The sequence below is a fragment of the Cyclopterus lumpus genome, chromosome 21 (assembly GCF_009769545.1).
Source record: "Cyclopterus lumpus isolate fCycLum1 chromosome 21, fCycLum1.pri, whole genome shotgun sequence".
Lineage (NCBI taxonomy): Eukaryota > Metazoa > Chordata > Actinopteri > Perciformes > Cyclopteridae > Cyclopterus > Cyclopterus lumpus.
This window is the reverse complement of record NC_046986.1, coordinates 15918531-15941695: the sequence shown is the minus strand read 5'-3', so window position 1 is coordinate 15941695 and position 23165 is coordinate 15918531. Positions and strand designations below refer to the sequence as shown.

Genomic DNA, 23165 nt, shown 5'->3' with positions numbered 1-23165 from the left:
TTTTCAGTTCTTTTTTGTCAGGTCATTTCTATTAGACTAGTATAATATCAATAAGAACAAAAAGTGGTAGAATCCATTTAAATAAGACAAACTTCGCTGCCATCATTGAGAAAACCAGAGAAATGCCTTTTCAGGATACTACAGTGTGAAGAACTACAGAAGTCCAGTGATTTAGACGTAGCCAGAATACCAGATACAGTACCAGCAGTAACAGGTACAACATATACAGAGAAAATATCCCAAGAATGTCTTTATCTTTTGTACTTTTTTGTTGTTTTCTTTCACCTTTCTGCCAAGATTGAGCTGTACAGTTAATATAAAAACCCAAAACATACAAACCAAAAACATACTAACAAAACACCCTGTCAGTAGAAGTCAGATTTTTTAAATTTTTTCTTTTCTTTTAGTTTAGTTTTTTTCTTCTTTTTAATGCGTTTTCTCTGCCATTGAAAGAACTGCACTGAACACAAATCTCATTGACGGTACAGAGATAGTAGAGACATTTTTTTGTACATGTTTAAGACACCTCATTGAATCAAATCATGTGGAATACGGAAATCTGTGTGGCACTGCTTTAGGATTTCAGGTGACTTTGGTTGGGTGAAAACTAATGGGTTTGAAGACCGAGCCTAAGGAATACCTCGGCCGCCTGACAGGCAGCAGGGAGAAATGACTAGCAATGCAGATAGATTCACTTGTGTTATTTTTCAGGTTTTGAGCGTCGGTGTCGCTGTGCATATTTTATGTGGGAGTGATGTCAACTTGATCAAGGCGCATCACCTTAATGCTTGTGTGCATAAAGGCCGTATGTGTCAGATATGGATATCAATAATCCTGTTTGGTTTTTCAGATCGATTCAAAATACAAACAAATACACAAGTATGAAATATCCTGCTCAGTTAATGTTGTTTGCCTGTCTGTGGCTACCCATTGACATGTACAACACAATCACAATATGATATACAACCATGTATCGTGAAACATTTGTTGTTTTTAAACATACAATAGCCTTCAGTTGAGAGGCCATCACCATCAAATATAGGACTGCGACAAGAGGATATCATAGTCATCAAGAACAATATTGAACAAAAATTAACACATTTGCCTTGAGTTGAAATTGTTGCAAATGTTTTACACACGTACATAGTTTCTTCTACTGACTCACATCTGAACATCACTGAAAGAAACACTGTTACATCTCCTGAACCGTTTACTGATGATCGATTCACACGTAAGTAGCGATTAAGTGGTTGTGACTCCAACTCCTCTTCGTACTCCCGTCACAAAGACATTGACAATCATTGAAATCATTGTTTGTGATCACGAAAAGAGGACAGCTCAAGTTTAACCCTGAAAACGCGTAAACCACAACTTTTAAAAGACTGAGGTGGAGAGAAACGGGAGGGTGTCATTCAGAAAGAGTTGAGTTTGCTTAACACTTGTGGCCCTCTTTGTCTCTTGCTCTCTCTCTGACACACACACACACTTTATGGCTCTCTAAACTCATACGTCTAACAAAGGCAGCTAATGACTGAAATGGTGAACCAGCAACACCCCCCAAAAAATGTAATAAAAACACCCACCATATTTCTTTTTTTCAAAAAGAAAACAGACTTATCTGACTTTGATAAATGCCCTCTAGCCAACTCCAAGTACTGTGTCTCATCTGTTCTGATCAAACATATGATGACTACCACATATTAGCTCTTTGTTAGTTAGTTTATAGTGAGTGGATTCACTCATCTGTTTTTTTATGGCACGTGAATAGTAGATAGGTTCATACTATAGCTATAAACACACTGTGTCTAGAATACGCTTTAAACTCTACCAGCCTTTCAACATGTCTCCCTCCAATCTGTTCTCCGTTTTCATACAACTGTAGTTGGGAAGTGAGACATTCCTCATCACATAATGCTTTTGCAAGCAGCAGCAGCCGGAGAGTGGAATTAGTGTGATTAGATTGTGCAGAGGTAAGTTTATATACTACTGTCTTGTGTTTGCACTGTGCAGCCCAGAGTAATTGGTAAGAACCAAGTGTCAGCATTATTCTAAGTGTGTGAAGAGAAAGCTAACTATGTGCATCTATATTGTGACCTTTGCTGTAACTAAGAAAACAATTCAAATGAACAAAAAATTAAAAATTAAAAAAGGGAAAGGAATACTAGTGTTTGGCTTAATAGCGATGCAGGCATACAGTTCCCTTTTTATATATAGATTTTGTTGTCAATATTTCAAAAAATATAACGTTTTTTTATAGTTTCTGTTGTTGGCTTACATCATTAAATACAACTTTGTATTTGTGTATCTTCTGTTAGAGTAGCATGCTGCTTTTTAATATGGCAGTTGGATATTTGTAATAGTCATCCATTTTTGTTTCATGCATTTCTTGTTGGTTTCTTAACTTTTGAGTATCTACACAGTGAGGTCCAGAAAACACACACACACACACACACACACACACACCCTCCCCCCCCCCCCCCCCCCCCCCACACACACACACACACACAGTTCCATCTTCAGCCCTTCAAATGCAACAATGTGCCTTTCTCTTTCTGTCCTCATCCATTCATGTCTACAAGGAACTAACTTGTCCCCTTCCTTCCACAACGCGACAGCACCGGAGCTTGTCCAGAAGCCGTAAAGACAAAGTCACTCCTGAGTCTCTCTTTTAATTGCTCTCATTTATGGAGTGAAAGTCCCTGTTCCGGCAAAAAGCTCCCGGCAGTCCAAGGGCAGCCTCAGCCCTGTTTGCAATTAGAACTGGTACCACTTCTTGTCCTTGCACTTTAGCATCAGCTGTAGAAAGAAAAAGTCACATGCAGTTGATGGTGAGGAACAACAAGTCTTCAGTGCTCCATTTCCTTTGGAATAACACCACATTTTTTAAAGGTTTGCATTGAAGCTGTTGTATGTAGCATTTAAATGTGTATTGCCATTTAGCATTCTAAATATGACATCACTCTTCGCCAAAGCCCGGCCCAAAACGCAGACCAGCCAATCATAGTGTAGCATCAGTCAGCTCCGACAGATGTTAGAACTACAAAGGGCAGGACTTTGTGAAGGGTCATCTGATGCAACCATAAGGTTATTGTTTTCTGTTTCAATTCACCATATCTTGACCTTAATTAGATTTCACTTCATTTGTAAAGAAATCAATTTCCAATAGGTTTTATATAGTTTTGTCATAAATTTGGTTGTGTGTAACATTCTATAAGGTTCATGAATTCTTAATGGTCTTTATTTTACCTCGTGAGCGTGTTTGGAGAAGGTTTCTGCACCGGTCATCATGAGTGCGGTTCGATCCTCCAACTCCCCAAGCCTTTGGCCTCTCTCATCCAGAGCAATGCGAGCCCGTGCCAGGTCACCCACGACTCCACTAGCTGCCACCTTCATGCCCTCCATCCCCGCCTGCCCAGGGATGTGCTGGGCTAGACTCCGAGAACCCTTCCCAGCTGCTGCCTCACCGACTGTCAACAACATCAGGTGGAAAGGAAAATGAAGGCAGGCATAGCCTGGGTCACTATTATGGTCATGATGGGTTTTTAGCCCTTTGCTACTCAGTTCCTTCTAGATATTGATTTACTTCAGTAATTAGTCCACCTCAGAATAAAACCCTTCATAGTGAGAAAAAGAGAGAACATAGAAAAACGCACAGAGCTCCTCTCTGTCGAAGTTATGAGAATTTCCTCCAAAGAAGCCCTTTAGGAAGCCTCTGTTCTGGGCTTCCGGTGTTTCTATTGGTGTAAACAGCTCCCCCAGCATCTCCTGAAATTGAGGAAAATGGAGAAAATAACTTTTTAACAATTAATAAATGTTTAAAACAATTATTCCCAGTTCTGAAGTTACCTCCGTGACCATAATTTGAGTAACTCCAGTTGGTGTACAGCAGGTGGCACTATGGCAGCATCATGTTACACGCTCCACCGACTGTTATCATCTGTGCATGTGCAGTAATGGCTCTTAAAGTAGGTACGTACGCGCGCACACACAGTAAAACTAGATCCACCCAGTTGCGTTCAAACCACACATGACAGGTGTGACATTTTACTTTAATGGCCTCTGTCAGCTCTGCTTCACCAAGGGTGGGAATAATGGCACCTGCTTATTAACTGAACCAATATTCTTCTGAACTCAGATCCAAAAATGTGAGGAGGATGAAAATGTCAAAGCAAATTAGAATGGTCTTACAGTAATGTGCACGCCAGCAATTGCAAACATAGAAGATAGATAGATAGATTGATACCTGCAGGTTGTCACACATCTCCTGGCTGTATGTAATTCTCTGGATCTCTGTTGGGGAGCTGAGATATAGTGCCTGACCCCCGTTGGTGAAGCAAAAGGTTCTTGCGATGCGCATGTCTGTCAGAGGCAGGTAATTGACATCCATCAGCGGTCTCAGACTGGGCAAACTGTGGGAATAAAATAAAATATAAAAACTGCACATAACACCAGAACACCTGAAAAATTAGCAGTCAACCACACCACAAATCAAAGCGCAACTTTGGCAACAAAAAAGTAGCGATATCAGTAACATAGAATAAAGGTAACATCAAATAACATCAAACCAAGCAGAAAGGAGTTATTCCTTAACTGTAACCTCAATTATTTAATGATTAATTGTGTAGCCCTTGTCTGAGACAGTTTAGCAGCAGAAACAATACATCACGATTAAGAATACAGTATATCATGGTAATTTCCGGTAAATGGATAAGTTTCAGGTAAGTAGATGAGTACTTGAGGTAATACCTGAGTGTCATAACGTGTCCGTTAGCACAGAAGCAGGCCAGGCACACACTGTTGCTCACAGACACCACGTCGGCTTGCAGCACAAAGGACGACTCGGTGATGTTGTGGACAAAGAGGCAAGACTGTGAGGGCATCAAGACTACTTTGGCCTGCCTCTCGGAGCACACCACAGCCAGATGTCCCTCTCCGCAGTTGTCTTGGGAGGATGATGGCGAAAAGTTGATCAGCTTGCGTCGCCGCACTCGGTCAGGGTCCTCGGGGGCGTTGGGGTCCCGCCAAACCTCATGGGGGCTCTGAATGAGCGCTCCCATACAGTCCAAGAAGCTGACGCGCAACACCGAGCCCTTCAGCATCAGGACCGTGCCTGGGAGTGTTTGGGTCAATAGAGGGAAGGCATGAAGTCTAAAACTACAATGTCCAAAGCTACACCACATCACCATGATCCAAGAGGATCCTAAAAAAAGGTAAAATACAACATTTACTGCAGGAGAAACAATCCACAATCCATAGATGCACTATAAAAATACACAAGGAGAATTCAACAATACCTGCCTTTCTCTTCATAACTTTTTCATTGAAACTGAAATTGTGACTTTCTATAGTAATAAGCTTTGTCTCAAGAGGACAACTAGTACTTCAAAGGAACTGGAATTATGGGTATACTAATATTTCATCTGAGTAAGAGACCCTGTCCTCACACATTAAGGTTTCTGGACAGGTAATACATTTTTGAAAGGCTCAGTTGTGTTTAGTATAATATTGAGTACAAACCCAGAGGGGCTGCAAAATCTATCCTTGTCCTCGAGTATAGAAGGAAGTCAAAGCAAAATCATGCATTACAAATGCCCATCCGGGCTCTCCATGACAAATTTATCTTTATTAATAACTGTTTACTAACCAGTCATTAACTTCAGAAGATGATATTGTGTCAATATTGCGTCTTTGGTTGAACCGTTTTATCAAATGCAGGCAAAAGTTTTATGCAAAATACTTCAATATGAGTCAAATAAATGTAGACTGGACATTTTGTGCAGCAGTTTAGAAACTCTCTCCATTGTTATCCAAATCCCACTGTGCAAGATTCACGACAAATGGTGAAACAACATTTAACTGTTTTCATCAGGTACAGGCAAACATTGAAAATCCACATTGTTTGTCTGTCATGTGGAGCACAAAACATATCATCACAGCTTCAAACCCACAGAGGAGAGAAGTTACATTTCAATACAAAAGATGGTCTCTGAATTGAAAAAACACTTCCATTGAACAGATTCATGGCTTCATTGTAGTGGTGAGTGAATAGCTTCAATTGCCAATTTATTTTGTGTCGTCTCTTTTCATCTTTTGATTAATTATGTCTTTGTCTTGATTTTGCTGCTCACAAGTCCTTCAATGGCTTAATTAATGGTATTTAGGGTGTATCATGGATTTTTCTATTTCTATCTGTTGTGATGACATTGTACTCACCAAAATATTGCTGAGATGTGGGAACTTTGCAAACTAAGTAACAAGCCAAAGGTTTGGCTAGATTATTTAATACACTATATTCGATTGTACAATAAAACCAAAAGTGAGCACATCCATGGTTACGGTGAAACCCTGTCTCACTGGAACTCACCACTGGGGCCAATCGTCACCGGTTCCTCCATCCTCTCCTCGTGGACAGTGGGAATGGACATTGGAATGAGAAGGACCATGCCTAAGCTGGTGCCCACCCATAGACATGGGGTGGGCAGGGCGTCACTCTTGCGCCCGAAGGACTCTCCAAACTGCAGTGTGGTGATGGCCTCTTTGGTTTCCCGGTCGATGCTGGAAACACTGGAACTGCGTGAGCGGCTGAAGGAGTTTTCACGGCTCTCTGTAGCGGCAGCCGGCAAACACAGAAGCACAGCAAAGGTGGACACAATGCAAGGGGTGGGGGGGCATCAAGTGACGATAAGAGAGATGGAGTGAGAGAAAAACAGGAAACAGAAAGAAGAGTTGCAGGAGTTGTGAAAGGGAACAGCAATGTGGTGGGAAAAGAAGAAATAATAAGAAATAATGGTGGTATGACAAGACAAGCCGTTAAAAAAAAAAAAGGAGAAGGAGAGTGATAAGGAGCACGGAAGACACATATTCTAAAGGTCACGTGTCCCCAGATTTTATTTCACGTAAAACACTGGAACACAGTAAAAGATGTGATTCATTGAGAAGCAAGTTGATATTTTCATTATAAATAGACAACATGACAAACACGTCTTTTTACACAGACCCTGCGTGCACACACACACACACTTCTCATTGAAAGTGTACAGGTATTAAAGAGATTCTATTCAGCGGCCTGGTAACACATTCAGATACACTACAAGCTTTTTCAAACCCACACATATTTACAGACAGACAGACAGATACACACATACACACACAGACAGACACACACTAGAATGCAAACACACACACACTGGCTGTTGCACCAAATTCAAAAATTCCTTTAATAGAGTGCTACCCATTCGTGTCCTCCATTGTGTGCTTAAAGTCTCCATCATAAAAAGTATTTCTGTATTGCTGCATTTATTTCTGAATTATTTAGAGCCAGGCAATGTGCAGTACTGCATTCCCATCCTAATGTTGCAGAGTGCCGACTTTATGTAACAAGTACAGATGGGTGCAAAGCCTGGCGTACACATCAGGCTAAAAAAAGAAAAGAAATGTTTGACAGATGTTCAATGTGTGCAATTTTGGGCACTGCGAGAACCACAATCCGTACAGGTTTAAATGGTCATCCACATATACGCTATGCACTGCGTTAGAGATGGCATCTCCCCAGACCTCGGACACGAGCAAGCACTTCTAGGCACGTTTTAGACGAAACAGGGCCACAGGACGGACTGACATACTGACTTGACGGACGTGTAATAATCAGCAGGACAGCAGTTGATGGGTTTGTGGCCGAAGCCCCCTTACCTCTCTCACTCCAGCAGAAGGGGGCGGTGGTGTGGTGCTCATCGTGGGAGTACATAGTGACTCCGTGAAACTGCTGAAGCATTGCCCTCCTGGATGCATAACCTACTCGTCCCCCACAACATGAACCCCATATAACAAACCCCGCCATGCCCCAAAGAAACGCACACACACACCCACACACACAAGCACAGCCGCCCAGCCAAAGACCAGACAAGACGGACAAATGAACAGCAGTACCGGAGGATGAGAGAAAGAAAAAGAGAGAAAGATCCAACTGAGTGTGGAGTGAATGCTTCAAATATATACAGAGACTACATACAGAGAAATAAGGGCGCCTGAAAAAGAGGCCACTTGTTTATGTTTCTGGTGGCCACACAACCTCTACCCGCGCATCGATCTTCTCTTTAAATCTTCTCTTTAAACCCCCTTTTCCGCACCATCTGCTCAATTAACAAGATAACTAAACATTGTGGGCACGAGTGTTGTGAAAGCTCTGATACAGCATCCCTACGCAGTGATCCGGTGTGGTCAGCGAAGAGCTGCTGTGCAGCACTGTTGCACGACGACCGCATTTTTATACGGCTTTCTTTGATACTGCTGTAAAAAGTGGATCCCAGTTTACAAACTGGTGACAAGGAGTCAAATATAGAACCAATTCAACACGAAAAAAATATGAAAACTCCTCCACAAAAGGTGACCACAAAGCCGTGGACGTCAAGAATGAAATTTCTGGTTGATGTCGTTTTTGTCTCGTTTGCAACAGTATCGTTGCAGTATTACTATAGTTAGGTATTTTTAGGAAAACGTTCTGGTATTGTGACAACAATGCTGTACGATGCCGCTGGCAGCCACAATGGCAAAATAGCCTTTTGCTGTGAGTCTGGGTAGCAGCGGCTCAGTTTTGCCGCGTGTCGCCGGGGTGTGTTTACGCTGTGTGACAGAGCCTGTGGGGTGCTGGCTAATGAAAGTCAGGCACAGTGGTGCTCTGACAGGACACAGGGACCCCTGGGGACCCCGACAGGGAACTCGAGGCGGTGTCAGGGAGGTGATAAGGGAAGGTAGACAATATGAAGCAGTGAGACAGACAAAGTGCTATATTTATACAGTGGTACATGCACAGACACCCACACAGTGTAGAGAGACAAGGACAGACACCTGAAGATTACGCCAAAAAATACTTTTTTTTATTTCTATTTACCACCAATGAAAGCTGTGTGCCAAGCTGTGCTTTAATCCAATTAACATACAGTATATAAAGATGATGTACTGTATCAGATACATTTGCCAGGATTTAATTGTGAGCATAATTGGGAACATTTTAACAATTAAGATGACTTATTTATTTATTGCAGAGATCCAGGGACATCTTTTATCACAGCTATGAAATAGCAGGTCCACTTCTTCAGCACTTGGTTTTTATCTTTGTGGTGAAACATTGATGGAGGCGTATGTGGGTGTGGAGCTTTTTCAGCATCTGGCTAGGTAGTCACTGAGACTGAGTCAGCTCAGCTCTGTGCGAAGGTGCAGTCAAATATCACTGTTGCTTTGTGATATTATGTGATCCTGTAACATGTGGGTTATACTTAATCTCAGGGTTACACTGTGAGGAAACAACAACTCCTCTCTATATGCTGATAAACAGATCAACTGACAACAACACATCTATTTTCCAATTCTTAAACATCCACTGCCAATTGTATGACCACATCTACAGGAAAAACTCACAGTATTACACAATTGTGTCTTCAATATTTAATAGGTGTGCTGCCGAACCAAGATGGGAGGCATGGAAATGTTGACTGTACATTGAGTCTGACTTCCCATGCCATTTCCCTCCTCTGTCTCCTCGCCTGGCATGCAGGTCTCATTACCATTGGCCTCGTCTCTCGCACCGCTCGCTGACCTTTAATTATTCCAGTGAACCTGCTGGCTTTTCACCGTGGTAACCCAGTGTAACTGATAAACAACTGTGCCAAGGGTAGGCAGCAGATAGAGAAAACACAACGGTCTGCTGAGAAAAGCGACTGTTCACACATAATAAACGCACAATTAAGTCGCTACAGGGCGACTGTGGGTCAGTGGTTAGCAGGTCCGTCAATCAGGGGGTTGGCGGTTCAATCCCCGCCCTAGTTGATGTGTCCTTGAGCAAGACACTTAACCCTGAATTGTTCCCTGTAGCTGTGTCTACGGTGTATGAATGTAAAAATGATTGTAAGTCGCTTTGGATAAAAGCGTCAGCTAAATGACATTTAATGTAATGCTACAGACCAGGGATGTTCTCAGTTTTTCAAGTTTATTTTCACATGCATATCTTATGGCATCTGATTCATGGTTTAAAAATGACACTACACTACACTACAGCAGACCTTCTAAAGGGATGGATTCAATGGATCCCACAAGAGAAAGGGGCGATGCAATGCAAACACGTTCAACTAAAGAAAACGTCTAACAAGAGATTAAAAAGCTGGAGGGGATTTAAGTGAAAACGCAACAGAATATATTCTACTGTATCAGAATTCACTGCAACAGTTTCAACAGATGTTTCTTCAAACACAGTCCCATGAATAGAGTTGTTCCAACACTGATACCTGTATCAGAAAAGGCTCAGATATAGCCTAAAATGCAGAATAGAGTATCGGCATTTACACTACCCCAGAGTGCCTGTTGAACACACGTTTTTTCAGGACACAAATGCACTTTGCGCAAAAGACAAGAGGCCCAGTCATCGTGTTATGTCAAATTCTGGACACTGAGGACCGTTGTCAATTTGATTTAAGCCAGAGTCACAGTCGCCAAGTTATTTCAGCACTACACAAGCACTGTTGACCGCTGAAGCGCACAAAGGCAAGGTGGTTATCCCTCAGACAGACGATTATATGCTTCTTTAGTGTCAGACAGGAGCCGTGGGGCTCTCTCTCACACAGAGATTGTGAAAAAATAAACTCTAGGTTGTCATGACCTGGTATATCTAACACGCATGGCCATACTAATGGAGCCAAAACCCAAACTACTGATTTGTCATTCATGTTGAGAGATTACAATGACATGCTGACACAGCCTATGATTAGCACACTGTCACTCAAACCGTAGGTACGTTTGGTGGCCTGTAACAGGTGCATCCATCTCCGTCTACCTGTGTGAGAGATTCTCTCTTTTGGTTATCTTAAATATTAAGCTGCTATCTCTCTAAATCCTAATTCAAAGTTTCATGTTCAATCACTTAAGCATTCAGTTTCATATGGATGTTTTCAGAGGTTATGGATGCATTAAATCAACTGTGGAAAAAAGTGACCTTCGTCTGCATTGATGATGCCGCTGTAGTCCCGGCAGTGGCTTCAATAAAACATTCAGCTTATGCTAATGAAAACGTCTTCCCTCTCATCTCCAGGTCACTGTTGTATAATGAGGTCGATGAAGATGGCAGCGTGAATACAATTGCAGAATTGGTGTTAAAGGGTTAACTGTGAAAACAGCACCGCACCAATCCTGTTTATTATTTAGAATAAATACTTTGCATCAGCATGTTTGTTAAACCCTTTAAAGTCTGCACAACAATAACATGTGGGTGTTGACCCAAAAATATATCTTTAAAGCACAGCACAGATGTGAAGGAAAATGCTCCTATTTGCAACCCTTGTGTGTTACTTTGTGCCTAGTGTGTGTGCAAGGTGTTGTTAGTAACTGACATTTTGGGAACTGTCAGTATTGAGTTTCCTACGGTGAGATTAGCCTGGCGTGACCTGACCCGACTGTCTGTTAGTCTGACCGAGCCCCGGCTAAAAGTGAACACAATGACCTGCACAGCCAGAGCTTTCCAGAAGTGTTTTCTCCTCAGAGACACACGTTTATTACGTGTTTGATGCCTCAGCAGTGGCATCCTGGTGGGAGTGTCATTTTAGGTCTCCACTTGACATGTATATGCTTCTTTGTTTTTGCTTTGGCATATACAATAATATACCCAACAACAAGCCTAACATATAATCCACGTTTCCTTTAGATAGTAATCAAATCTTCAAGGAAGATTACAATACATTAAATGTTGAAAATGAGGAAGATAAAGGCCTTCAGAGTGTGTTTAGCTTAATTCAAGTTAATTAAAAGGTGATACTATAGACATACAGTAGCTATAAAAACACTGAGACACCTGTTAGGTAGAGACAGACATATATTTACACACCCACAAAAGCACACCTTCCTTACACAAAGGCATATGTACACACACATACATACACACACACACACACACACACACACACACACACACACACAGCCAGCTGGGTCAATCATTTTTAGATGGTACAGATCAATGTCGGAGTGTGAATTAATGGAGTTCAAATAAAAGAAAATAAATGTCAGATATGTCATTGAGAATTTCAAAATGCCAATGTGCAGATCATGCCTGAGCGGTTGTCTTGTAGAACTTAATCACCTCTTTCATCTGTGTGTATACTGAAATTGGCAATTATAGTAAAACAACAATAAAACAAACAAAAAAGTGAATGTTTTGGTGATGTCAATTTTAGAGAAAAACTGTATACCGTACACTCGCTAACAAACTATATAAAGACATGCTTCCCTCGGCTCAAAGTTTGAGGATTTTGAGAAAGTCAGGAGGTGTGGCCACACTTCAGAAATAGTGTGTGCTTTGTTTCCTAATCAAAAAAAATCAAAAATAAAGGAAAACATCCAGAATCTATTCATGAGACGGTATAAAAACATAACTGAAGACAACTTCATTTGGTTGAGGAAGGTTCACTGTGAGATCCATTGCAAACACATCAGTTCTGCTTTTAAAATTAAATTGGAGGAGAAGAAAAAAACAAACACTGGAGAAGTATAAAATTAATTTAGTTGAAAGACATCATATTGCACCAACCTTCAGGCTTCGACACAAGCAATAATGTTAAGGGAAACAATGCAATGGCCATTGTTTGCATTCAAGAGAAGCAGAACCTGTAGTCTAGATGTTGTAAGGTGATGCTAATGCAAGCTGCAGAGTTATAAGTTTAAAATAAGATGAAAGCAAACATAGCAGTAATAGGCATCATGTTCATCTGGTAACTAGTCGTCAGCACCTGCTGTGCAATCATATTTTCAAAAAATGAAGTTCATATACAGCCAATGTGCAGTGACTATGTTTGAAAAGAAAGCAACAAAAATGGCCATTCAGTAACCCCTCGCACCCCATAACCTGTTAAGCTTCCTGTAATTGCATGGCTTAGATGCAGTTTACAATAATTATGGTGGCCTACTTAGTGATTTCAGAAACAAGGCCTCTGGCTATAAATACAGTCACTGGCAGGTTTGATCAGCTGTCGCTAGCTAGCTAGCGTATCTGCAAAGGTAGGTTGTTTTTATGCTGCTAACTTGCATTAGCATACGCTTGTCTTGTGTTTACTATGCATCAGGATTTAATCCACTTACCCCAGGGTGGGAGGATGGCATGCACTTGTTGGGAGGGAGGGAATGTTATAGAGGCTTAGGGATGGGAGTCGGGAAGACAAGCACACACCTTCAGTATGGGACACAGGCAAAGAGATCTCCATGCAAGCAGCGGACTGGGCCTTGCGGAAGGGCGGTCGGCCAGGGCCTCTGCGAGTAAGCCGTGGCCCCTCGGGACCCATCGGGACGCGAGGCTTGGGCTGGGAGGTGGGGCTAGTGCAATGTCCATTGACATGATCTGTAACAACGGCAAAGCATTAGCAAACAACACAAGGAGGGAAACAAAACGTTCATATTCTAATCCACTACCGCAATATCCATCTTCATGTCATTTAGAAATCTTCAAATAAGGTAAGATCATTTTACGTATTCATAATGCATTTTTTAAGGATATAGCTTCATTTTTTTCAACCGTTATGGATATTTTGCTATAAAAAAAAAAAGCCTTACTTTTTAACTCAGTATTATACAACATGACCTATGAAGATGGCTATTTTTGCAGCGTAAGAGGAGCAAGCCAATGTTAAAAAATCGGATTGTCAAGGAGAGTTACTGGTGGTGAGGGAGAAAGGGAAAGAGAGTGAGTGACAAAAGACTGGAGAGTGGATGAGCAGGTAAGAGAAAGAGAGACTGAGGCAACAGAAAGGAGAGCAAAATGCAAATTGTGAGTGCAGTTTCATCTGTGCCAAGAAAGAGGTATGAAAGTCAAAAGAAAAACAGGCTTAATTGATCTCCACTGTATATCTGTTTTTTAAATTCTAGCGCAAATTCATACTTTGGTTTGGCCACACAATTGGCTACAGATGGTGGTGAGAGGAAACACTTCTTACATTCGGTAATTGTTGCCTTACATGGGCTCCCCTCAAGGACTGAGTTTGTTGGAAGCTTCATAGTTACTCAATGTACCGTGCTTGTGAGTGTGGGCAAAATACTTTGTTCACAGCCATAGCATATTAATGAGACAAAGAAAAACAGAATTGGGTGGATTGGATGCACTTCTTTGTTGCCCGATGTTTAGTAGGCAAGACAAAAATTCTGCCAAGAAAGCCTTAATTAACAGCTTCATGATACCTTCGCCTGTGTACTCTCCTTCTCATTTGTCTTGAGAGACGAGTAATAAAACAGTACCCTTCTCTTTAATGACATCCCCGTGGCAGTAAAACCAAAGTTAAAATGAAGAGGGTGTGATCAAACCTTTCTGTTCTGGTTTTCTCTTCGAGACTCATGAAGCATGAGGATAATTAGTATTGTGCTAATTAGTAAACACACAAGACAGCGTTCTCTAGTCACTGTCTGCTCAGTATTTTTGCACTGATCATATATATGTTTGTCATATCAAATCCAAGTCTCCTATTCAGTGGATGCACAAATGATTCAATTTCAAAGTGAAGATGAAAAACTCTGGGGTGCCACGCAGTCCACGTGCAACAATCGTCTAGTTTCACAGCAGGACGGACCGAGGGATTGAAAACTACAGGTTTTGGACCCACCAATGCCAAAGCCATATGACGACACCGCTGTGTATTTGTCTAAATGTTTTGTAACTGTGAAAATGGCAAAGTACACACACACGCACACACACTCGCCCAGAGCATGGATTACTGCACTTGTCCACACCACCACACACACACATTTACACACATATCCCTCCAAGCACACACAAAGAGTAATACTTTCTGTAACAGACTGTTATATGTGGTAATATGTTGTTGTTATAACCCACAGCTTATCATTTTGTAGCTTTTGAAAAGGCAAAAGATGAATTATGTATTCCCTCACGTTTATTGACAACACGCATCCTATTGACACTTCAGGGGCATGTTTGAACCTAAACTAAATGTGTGACGAGGCAACCACGTTTAAGGTTGATCTTTTTGTTAATGTTCTCACTGTCACTAAATAGAATACCAAATAAAACCTTTAAAAAAAATAAAAATACCTTTCAGATAAAGAAAGGTCATTAAATGAGGCAAGTCACAGGACGTAGGCGGCGGCACATTTTGTGTTAAAGAAGCAGCTTTAAAGGGGACAGCATGTGTGAAGAGAAAGGGAAACCTGAGATTGTGATGTGTATGTACAGTAGTAGATATGTATGGGAGGGGAGACACTCAGTATCTATAATGCAGATGATCCAGTCAAAATGGAGAAAAGACTGTTTAAGAGAGAAATGATCCAGTTACAATGAGAGAGGTAGCGAGTGATCCAATCACTGTAGAGCAAGGCTGTCAATGGAGGAAAGGTTGTGTAAAATCAGAAAGCGATAGAAAACCTCAAATTTAAATATGGGCATGAGTTACAAATCACCTTTATAAACACTTGCAAAATGTAGAAGGAACATATACAGAAGAGTTAAATCAAATAAAAATACATTGAGGGAAAAAATGGACAAACACTTATGCTCGACAGCCTCGTGGGCTGGTTGAACAGACGGAGAGAGTGACCAGGAAACTGACATAAGAAAGTTTGAGTGAGAATAAAAACTACTTAAGCAACATAAAAGCCGAGAAAACATGATAAAAGCAAAAACTAAATGGCTTAAAGGAAATCAAGTGAAAACTGCTGGCTTTCGCCTACCGTACCAAGATCAGTCTTAAGATCTGTTGGCAGACTTAACTTTCTGCCGGGTCCCTTTACTGAAACAAAAGAATAGGAAACAAAGCACCAGTTAATGCCTTCAAATAAAAATATGAAATAAATAATAAAAAGATATGGTAGTAGTAAGTTAAACGATGACAAACAAAAGTGCAAAAAAATGAATTAAAAAAATACTCAAACCAAACCAAACCAAATAATGGAAATCACTCAAATGAACAAAGAACCAGAACATGCAAAATTGTGCAGTTGCACACGGCAGGCATATTTAAAAATACATGCTCCCAGGCCAGAGTTCCCAGCTATCTCTACAAGATCAATGTACCTTTATTGGGCCAATTTCCACGTTATTCACATTCTGAGTAAGGTATTTTACACCTAATGGCTATTGTCTTGTTGGGTTGCCAAAAAGGCAAAAATAACTTATTTAATTTAGTCTGGATGTCAAACGTGAGTCCCACTCTCTGCACATATCTCAAATCTGATTAACCCTGGCAATTGAGATTAAATATGTCACTTTAGCCCAACATATTTGTTCTGCTTAAATGCCCCTATAAAATTGGATTTTCTAAGGCCTGGGATGTCTGACATGGAAGCACAAATAAACAGGGTGACACCACAGGGTGTCAATACAAAAAGCACAGTCAGACACTGAGGGCAATAAAATAAAACTTCTTTAAAACAACATTTTGCAAGCATTTTGCAGAGAACTGCAAAGGTCAAACTTGAGATATTATGAGTCAGTTTTCCCATCAAAACGAAGGCAATAATTCATTGTTTCTTTGTGTACAGTGTGGAAGACACAGGTGGTGATTACATGAAAATGTATACATTTCATGACCACGAGGAAAACAGCATTATCATGAATTTACTATATTTAGAGTTCTGACCACTTACTTTAGAATTGTAAAATCAAAGAGTATTGCTTTGAAAAATAATGTTGCCTCTGCCATAGAGCGTCAGAATAAAATAAGTACAGCAGAGGAAGTACAGCACTGGAGGAAATGGGAGACTTTTTATTTTTAATCTACTGTAATGTAATGCAATTTATTCAATTTATACCGTTTATTTGCTGTAAAGGGCCATGTAGGCTGCTCAGTATCATTTTGAGGGACAATATATTCCTTTATAGCAGGGAAAATTGGAGGTTTACGGTGCGCTAATTGAATTTTTCAATCAATACATTTCTGTTTCCATTTTTCCTGGAACAAATAGAGCCTTTCTGATTAGTGTTGCAAATTAGATAATAGATTAGCTGTGTGTGTGTGTGTGTGTGTGTGTGTTTTCACAATAAACTACAGTGACCAGATGCTGCTGCAACTATATAAAATGTGCAGTGTTGGGGATACAATGACAGAGAAAATGATCTCATAATAAACCTGTTACACACAGATGCTCCTCTGTTTAATAGCCCAGTGGCTGCATTAACGCTTCATAAAATGTAATTTAATCAAAATTAATGTGTGGGATTTATCTGAGGAGCCGAGGGGTTGTTTATTGTGAATGTGAACAACAACTAACCAAACATTAATTACCGTTGGTTTTTGCAGCTTTTTGCTACACGCTCACTGAATCCACCTGCTAACTTTGGTATGTTGAGCAACTTAACTTCATTAAGTCTATGTAGATTAATAATATTATTATGTTCTATCATCTATGTGCTTTCTTTTCATAGCTGAAGAACATTTTACTAGAAGCTGGTTTCTTGTCCTTATCTTTATTTGACAACATGACTAGCCCCATTTGTGACCTCAGCAGTCTGTTAGTTACTGATTTGGTCACATAGAATTCTTTATACAAACCTTGGGGCTTTTTATTTTCAGCCATGTATTCAGCATTGTGTTGCACCTTGAAAAGTGTGTTTGTGATCCCACAGAAGTCTAAGGTGAAATCTGAAATGATAAAATGTTTGCCCGCGGTGAAACGTTTAAATCCAATATTTCCACAGACTGCGCTACTTTGCTCTTCTTCACCGCTGCACAAGACCAAGATATATTGGATTTAAATGTTTCTTCATGGGCAACAACTGTACTATTTCTGGAAGACAACAGATCCCTGCCTTTGGAGATGAAACCCACTGTTAGATTAAGAGGTAAAAGACGCAGCTCTGTGGGCAATGCTTTGAGCAAAATTTCAACTTTAGCATACCAAGTACTCATCATAGTGCCAATACTGACAAGCTGCTGATTAGCAGCTATATAGTCTGACTCAACGGGTGTAGACTGTGAGTATAAGTCAGCCATTGTTCTCCCCTTCAGCTATCTGTGCTATTTATTTTGTCAGGCACGGTTGCTGCATCCTGTGCCGCGCGCCACCCAATATATTACCGAATGGCAACGTGTGAAACCACATCTATCTTTTGTGCTAACACGGCGCTGCAGAGATAGGTCTGGCCATGCAGGACTATCAGATATAATGTTTCATGAACTAACTTGTTAGCATGTTAACATTTTCCAAGAAAAGTCAGGGAATCAACCAAAGTCAGTAGCTAAATCCTACAGCGAACATGAATGTCTGCGCTATCCAGCCAATATAGTGGGCCCGGTGGTTAACACACCGGGCCCACTGACAAACACGCAGCTAACATGGCTAAAACTAATGTTTAGATTTTTCCCCTGAGGTGTGTATGGAACTTCATGTGATCAAATAATAGTAATGTTCAGAATGCTGAGGTCACAAATTGGGCTAATTTTGGACTTCATCAGGCCACAACACTAATAAATGTACAAAGCAAGCTGAGGTCATATGTATTAGCACATCAGCTGGCCACACAGTGGGCACCATGCAGTTAGTTAGAGAGGAGACAGTAATGAATGTTAGTCGAGATGACATGAGTCAGAAAGACAACGAGAGAGATTCAGAGCGCTGCAGTAGTGGTAGTAGTAGTAGTGCGTAGCCTTTTAGTGACAAAGATGTGCGATTCCAGTGGAGGCACAATGTAGTGACCGCACAGAGGATGAAACACTAGAGGCAATGACGAGTGAGGAGAAGCACCCGGCTGGACAGGAACCCCTTCCTTTTCCCAAGCCCACCTGCAGTGTTGCGAATGACGATCCAAGTTCAAAGCCAGGATCCGGCACATAAAACAAACACCACGATATCTACCCCCCAGCAGCTGGGGCAGAGATCTAATGCAACACCAGCAGTCGCACAAAGGCATGGATCACATTGACAGAGACAGACAGTCTACTCCTAGAAACACACTTCCTGTCAGCTTGTGTACACTGCAAGCAACTTGGTTGATGGGTCACTCTGCTGTGACCTGTGACCGATCATTGCGCGAGACTGTTTGAATGCATTTGTGTAGTGAACTGCAGCTAAAACATTTTGATCATGAAACATTAGATATGTTTCATTGTATGTTGAAATATTCAGTTATTTTGTGATACATATATTCCTTGCTTTTTCCCAATTTGGATGGCCAAAGCCCATTTTCACTACAGCGCACTGCTAACCAACCCGTAGGAGTCGCCTACAAGGACGAGAGCCCTTTTCCCAGCTGCGCACCCCACTGACATTAAGTCTTTCAAATTAAAGTTGTGTTCAAACAGGGAAGCTTTGAATGGCATTTTACACCGGCCATGGAGATCATTTCTTAAGGACACACGCAGAAACAGTAACGCTACAAAACAATCTGCTTTACTTTTGACATCCACTGACTGTAATACTTTATTGGAGCTGTGTATGGTTTTAATGTTCCTCTAATTGTGTTGCTCACAGTGTGGAAGCAGAGCTAGCATGCAAGGTGCAACATCAAACGACCCACCTGTTCAAAAACAACCCAATAACCCCACCCCCTCCTCCCTCGTTGCATTATTGCCATACAATAAAACACACAAGCAGATGTCCATGAAGAGGCTGACATCTATGAGACATCCCTCCTCTTACCATTGTCCAGCAAGTAAAAGACTGGACTGCAGTGGCTGGCTCTCAGACTGGCCACAGGCTCTGGCAGGATGCGTGGGTCATTGTGAAGGGAGGTTGGGTAATGAACTGGAATAGGAGATCCAACAGAACAGACATAGACTTTTCAGGACAACAGGGGAGAGACAAACACAACGGGCTAACTGGGGAAAAGAGAGACTTGCAGGTAACAGGAAGGAAAACAGTTGAGAGATTATGAAAATAAAAGGGTTAGTAAAAAGGTTAAGGACCACAATATTCTCCCGGCAAAACTTTGACCAAGAACAGCTATGATAATCACAAACAACCACAGTACTACTAATACTACTACGAATACACACTACTAACACCACAATTACTAGTCAAGTATTTCAGTGAGTTTAAACCAGCTACAGGCAGTCAGTCCTACAGCTTTATAACACGTCACTGTGACCAGAAGTGTCTTCTGGTGCCTCAAGGCATTTCTTTTTACTTTCAAACATACACTACCTCTTCTTTGACGTCGCAACAAGGCTCTTAAACCTTTTCAAACAGAAAACACATCACTAAACCCCATCATTTTACAGTTACTGTCAAATACCTGTGTGACAATTGTTGGTTGCAAGGTCATCAGTCATGATCAAAACAGAAACTCGAATAAGAGCGCTACCTTTGGCAAACCGAACAGCAGAGTCAATTGTCTTTCATTTTTCCTGTACCTGTACACGCAGCCAAGGAAAGGATCGAGCCTTTACTCTAACTAGTGAGCCACTGGGCGCTCCTTTTTCCATACTCATTACTGTGCAAAACAAACTGGTTAGTTGTGACTGTATTCCTCACGTTTTAAGTTCACACAATAATAATCATCAAGAGTGCTGGTGATGGTGACATCCTCAAAGTGATGTCGTCACACAGTTCATGTAGTTTCTCGGGGACAACCCCCCTGTTCCCATCCAAACCTCTCTTCCTCGTCTTATTGAAAAAACGCAGTCACTGTGTGTCAATGCTAAAGAAGCCCATGGATTGGGCGGTGGCGCTACAAATGTAGCGGTTGATTTTCAAATTTAGTATGTGTGGTGGCATGGGGCGTGGTTAGGCTCACCTGCAGGGGGGGAGCGGGGGAGTGGCTCAGGGAACAGGTGCCGGGAAGAGGCTTAATTAGCCTCAGCTGCTTTGGATCAGGGGTAATGTGTCTTGCCCCTATATCAGGTGTGTTGTAGAGGAAGCATGGGACCGGCAGAGCAGGATCAAAATAAAGAACATTGCCAAATGTCACACAACGTGTACTCATTCCTTGCTGCTGGGGGGTGGAAACCAGGGGGTTGTGACAGGACGTGTTACAGTGGAGCCAAATGTGGGGCCCCCTCAAGTAAAGGAAATGGAAGGAGATGGACAGCACCCGAATCTGCCGGACCAGCCGATGATCGCGTTGGGGCAAATGCTGTGCGTGATTGCAGCGACCAGGCGGAGGCAAACCGCCAGCTTCTGGGGGCGCTCAAGGTCCAGACGGAGAGGCAGACCTACGCCCTCGAGCAGCTCGCCGCCCGGACATCTGCAGCGCCGTCGACGCAGAACCCCTCCCCCTGTGCAGAGGTAACTTTGCACAAAATGACGCCAGCCGACGACGGGCAATCTTTTCTGGAGACGTTTGAGGTGACAGTGGAGGCGTGCGGCTGGCCAGCGGCGGAGTGGGTGGTCCGTCTCCTGCCTCTTCTCACCGGGGAGGCGCAGACAGCGGCCCTGGGGCTGCCTCCGACAGCTCGACATAATTACGCCGATGTGCGTAAAGCCGTCATGGATCGGCTGAGACTGACCCCACAGGACCACCGGAGGAGGTTCCGCGAGGCAACGCTGCGGCCCGAGGACCGGCCCTTTACCTACGCGTACCAGCTGAAGGACGCCGCCACCCGATGGCTACAGCCTGGGAGCACAGGGGGGGCGCAGGCGACGGTGGAGAAGGTTGTTTTGGAGCAGTTCATGGAGGGGCTGCCAGCCAGAACATCAGAGTGGGTCCGCTGTCACGGCCCCGCGTCGCTGGAGGCCACCATCACGCTGGCGGAGGATCACCTGGCGGTTCATCCCGGCGGTCAGGGGGACAGTGGCGGTGCCCGACCGACGCAGTTCCTGACACGGCCCAGACCGGCCCCACGTTCAGAACCCCTCCCTCGGTTCCCCAATCCTCTGACCCAAGCAAATGCCGGCACCCTTCCCGACCCACAGGGGGTCCCTCAAACAGCAGGGCAGGAGTGTTGGAGGTGCAGGCAGCCCGGACACGTCCGGAGGGAGTGTCCGCTGATGGAAGTGTGCCGGCTCTCCAACACCCTCCCCAGGCCCAGGAGCGGCGTACCGAGTTCCGGTAAGAATCCAGGGGGGTACACATCAGGCGATGATGGATTCCGGCTGTACGCAGTCTATGATCCATCAGAGCCTGGTTCGGCCTGGGGCATTGATGGAGGCATTGTGGGTGAAGATAAGGTGTGTGCATGGGGATGTTCACGAGTATCCTATAGTGTCAGCGGAAATTAGTCACGGGGGAAAAAAGCATAATGTGAAGGTCGCGGTTAGCTCCCACCTTACGTACCCCCTAATCTTGGGAACAGATTGGCCGGGGTTTAATAAGTTAATGGGACAGGCGGCGGGGGTGCGTTCACGGCCGACAGGGACATGCGATGTGGAGACTCCACCGGCTCCCGAGTTTCACTCCATGGAAGATTTTCCACTCGAGCAGTCTCGCGACGATATTCTACGCTCAGCCTTTGACCAAGTGATACGAATTGATGGTCACCTGGTGCGTCCTGACGCAGCGCAGTCATATCCGCACTTTTCATTGATGAGGGACAGACTGTACAGAGTGAGCCGTGACGCTCAGACAAGAGAGGAAAACACCCAGTTGCTGGTGCCGAAGAGCCGCCGGGAAATGATTTTCCAGGCGGCTCATTATAACCCGATGGCTGGTCACATGGGATACGATAAAACACTAGACCGGATAATGACCCGATTTTATTGGCCGGGCATCCGGGCGGATGTGCGCCATTGGTGTGCGTCTTGCCCGGAGTGTCAATTGGTAAATCCCCCGGCCATTAATGGAGGTTCCGTGCACGGGGATATCGCTTTGTGTTAGTCCTGGTGGATTACGCAACGCGATATCCGGAGGCAGTGCCGTTGCGCAACATTTCTGCAAAGAGTGCTGTTTCAGGTAATCCCGAATCCCGAAAGAGATTCTGACTGACCAGGGCACCCAGTTCATGTCACGAACACTGAGAGAACTTTACGGGTTACTGGGCATCAAGTCTATTCGGACCAGTGTGTACCACCCACAGACTGACGGTCTGGTGGAGCGTCTGAATAAGACTTTGAAGTCCATGATCCGTAAATGTATTAATGAAGATGAACGTAATTGGGATAAATGGCTTGACTCTCTGTTGTTTGCAGTGCGGGAGGTCCCCCAGGCTTCCACGGGATTTTCTCCCTTTGAACTTTTGTTCGGCAGGACTCCAGGGGGTTGTGACAGGACGTGTTACAGTATGATTTTTAAATTGAGTATGTTTTAGTATAATGCA

General features: G+C 42.9%; 1 protein-coding gene across 2 annotated transcripts in view; it reads right to left on the bottom strand.

Annotated features, from left to right (window-relative positions):
• Positions 1–2754: 2754 nt before the first annotated feature.
• The window catches only part of stxbp5l (syntaxin binding protein 5-like), a 107602-nt gene continuing 87191 nt past the window's right edge, over positions 2755–23165 (bottom strand). For both annotated transcript variants that reach the window (XM_034561830.1, XM_034561831.1), the window contains 7 exons: positions 13202–13369; positions 6365–6604; positions 4747–5110; positions 4244–4409; positions 3654–3765; positions 3247–3467; positions 2755–2796 (listed from right to left, as the gene is read on the bottom strand). In XM_034561830.1, coding sequence (XP_034417721.1) covers positions 2755–2796; positions 3247–3467; positions 3654–3765; positions 4244–4409; positions 4747–5110; positions 6365–6604; positions 13202–13369 — 1313 coding nt within the window. The remainder of the gene's footprint in view (positions 2797–3246; positions 3468–3653; positions 3766–4243; positions 4410–4746; positions 5111–6364; positions 6605–13201; positions 13370–23165) is intronic.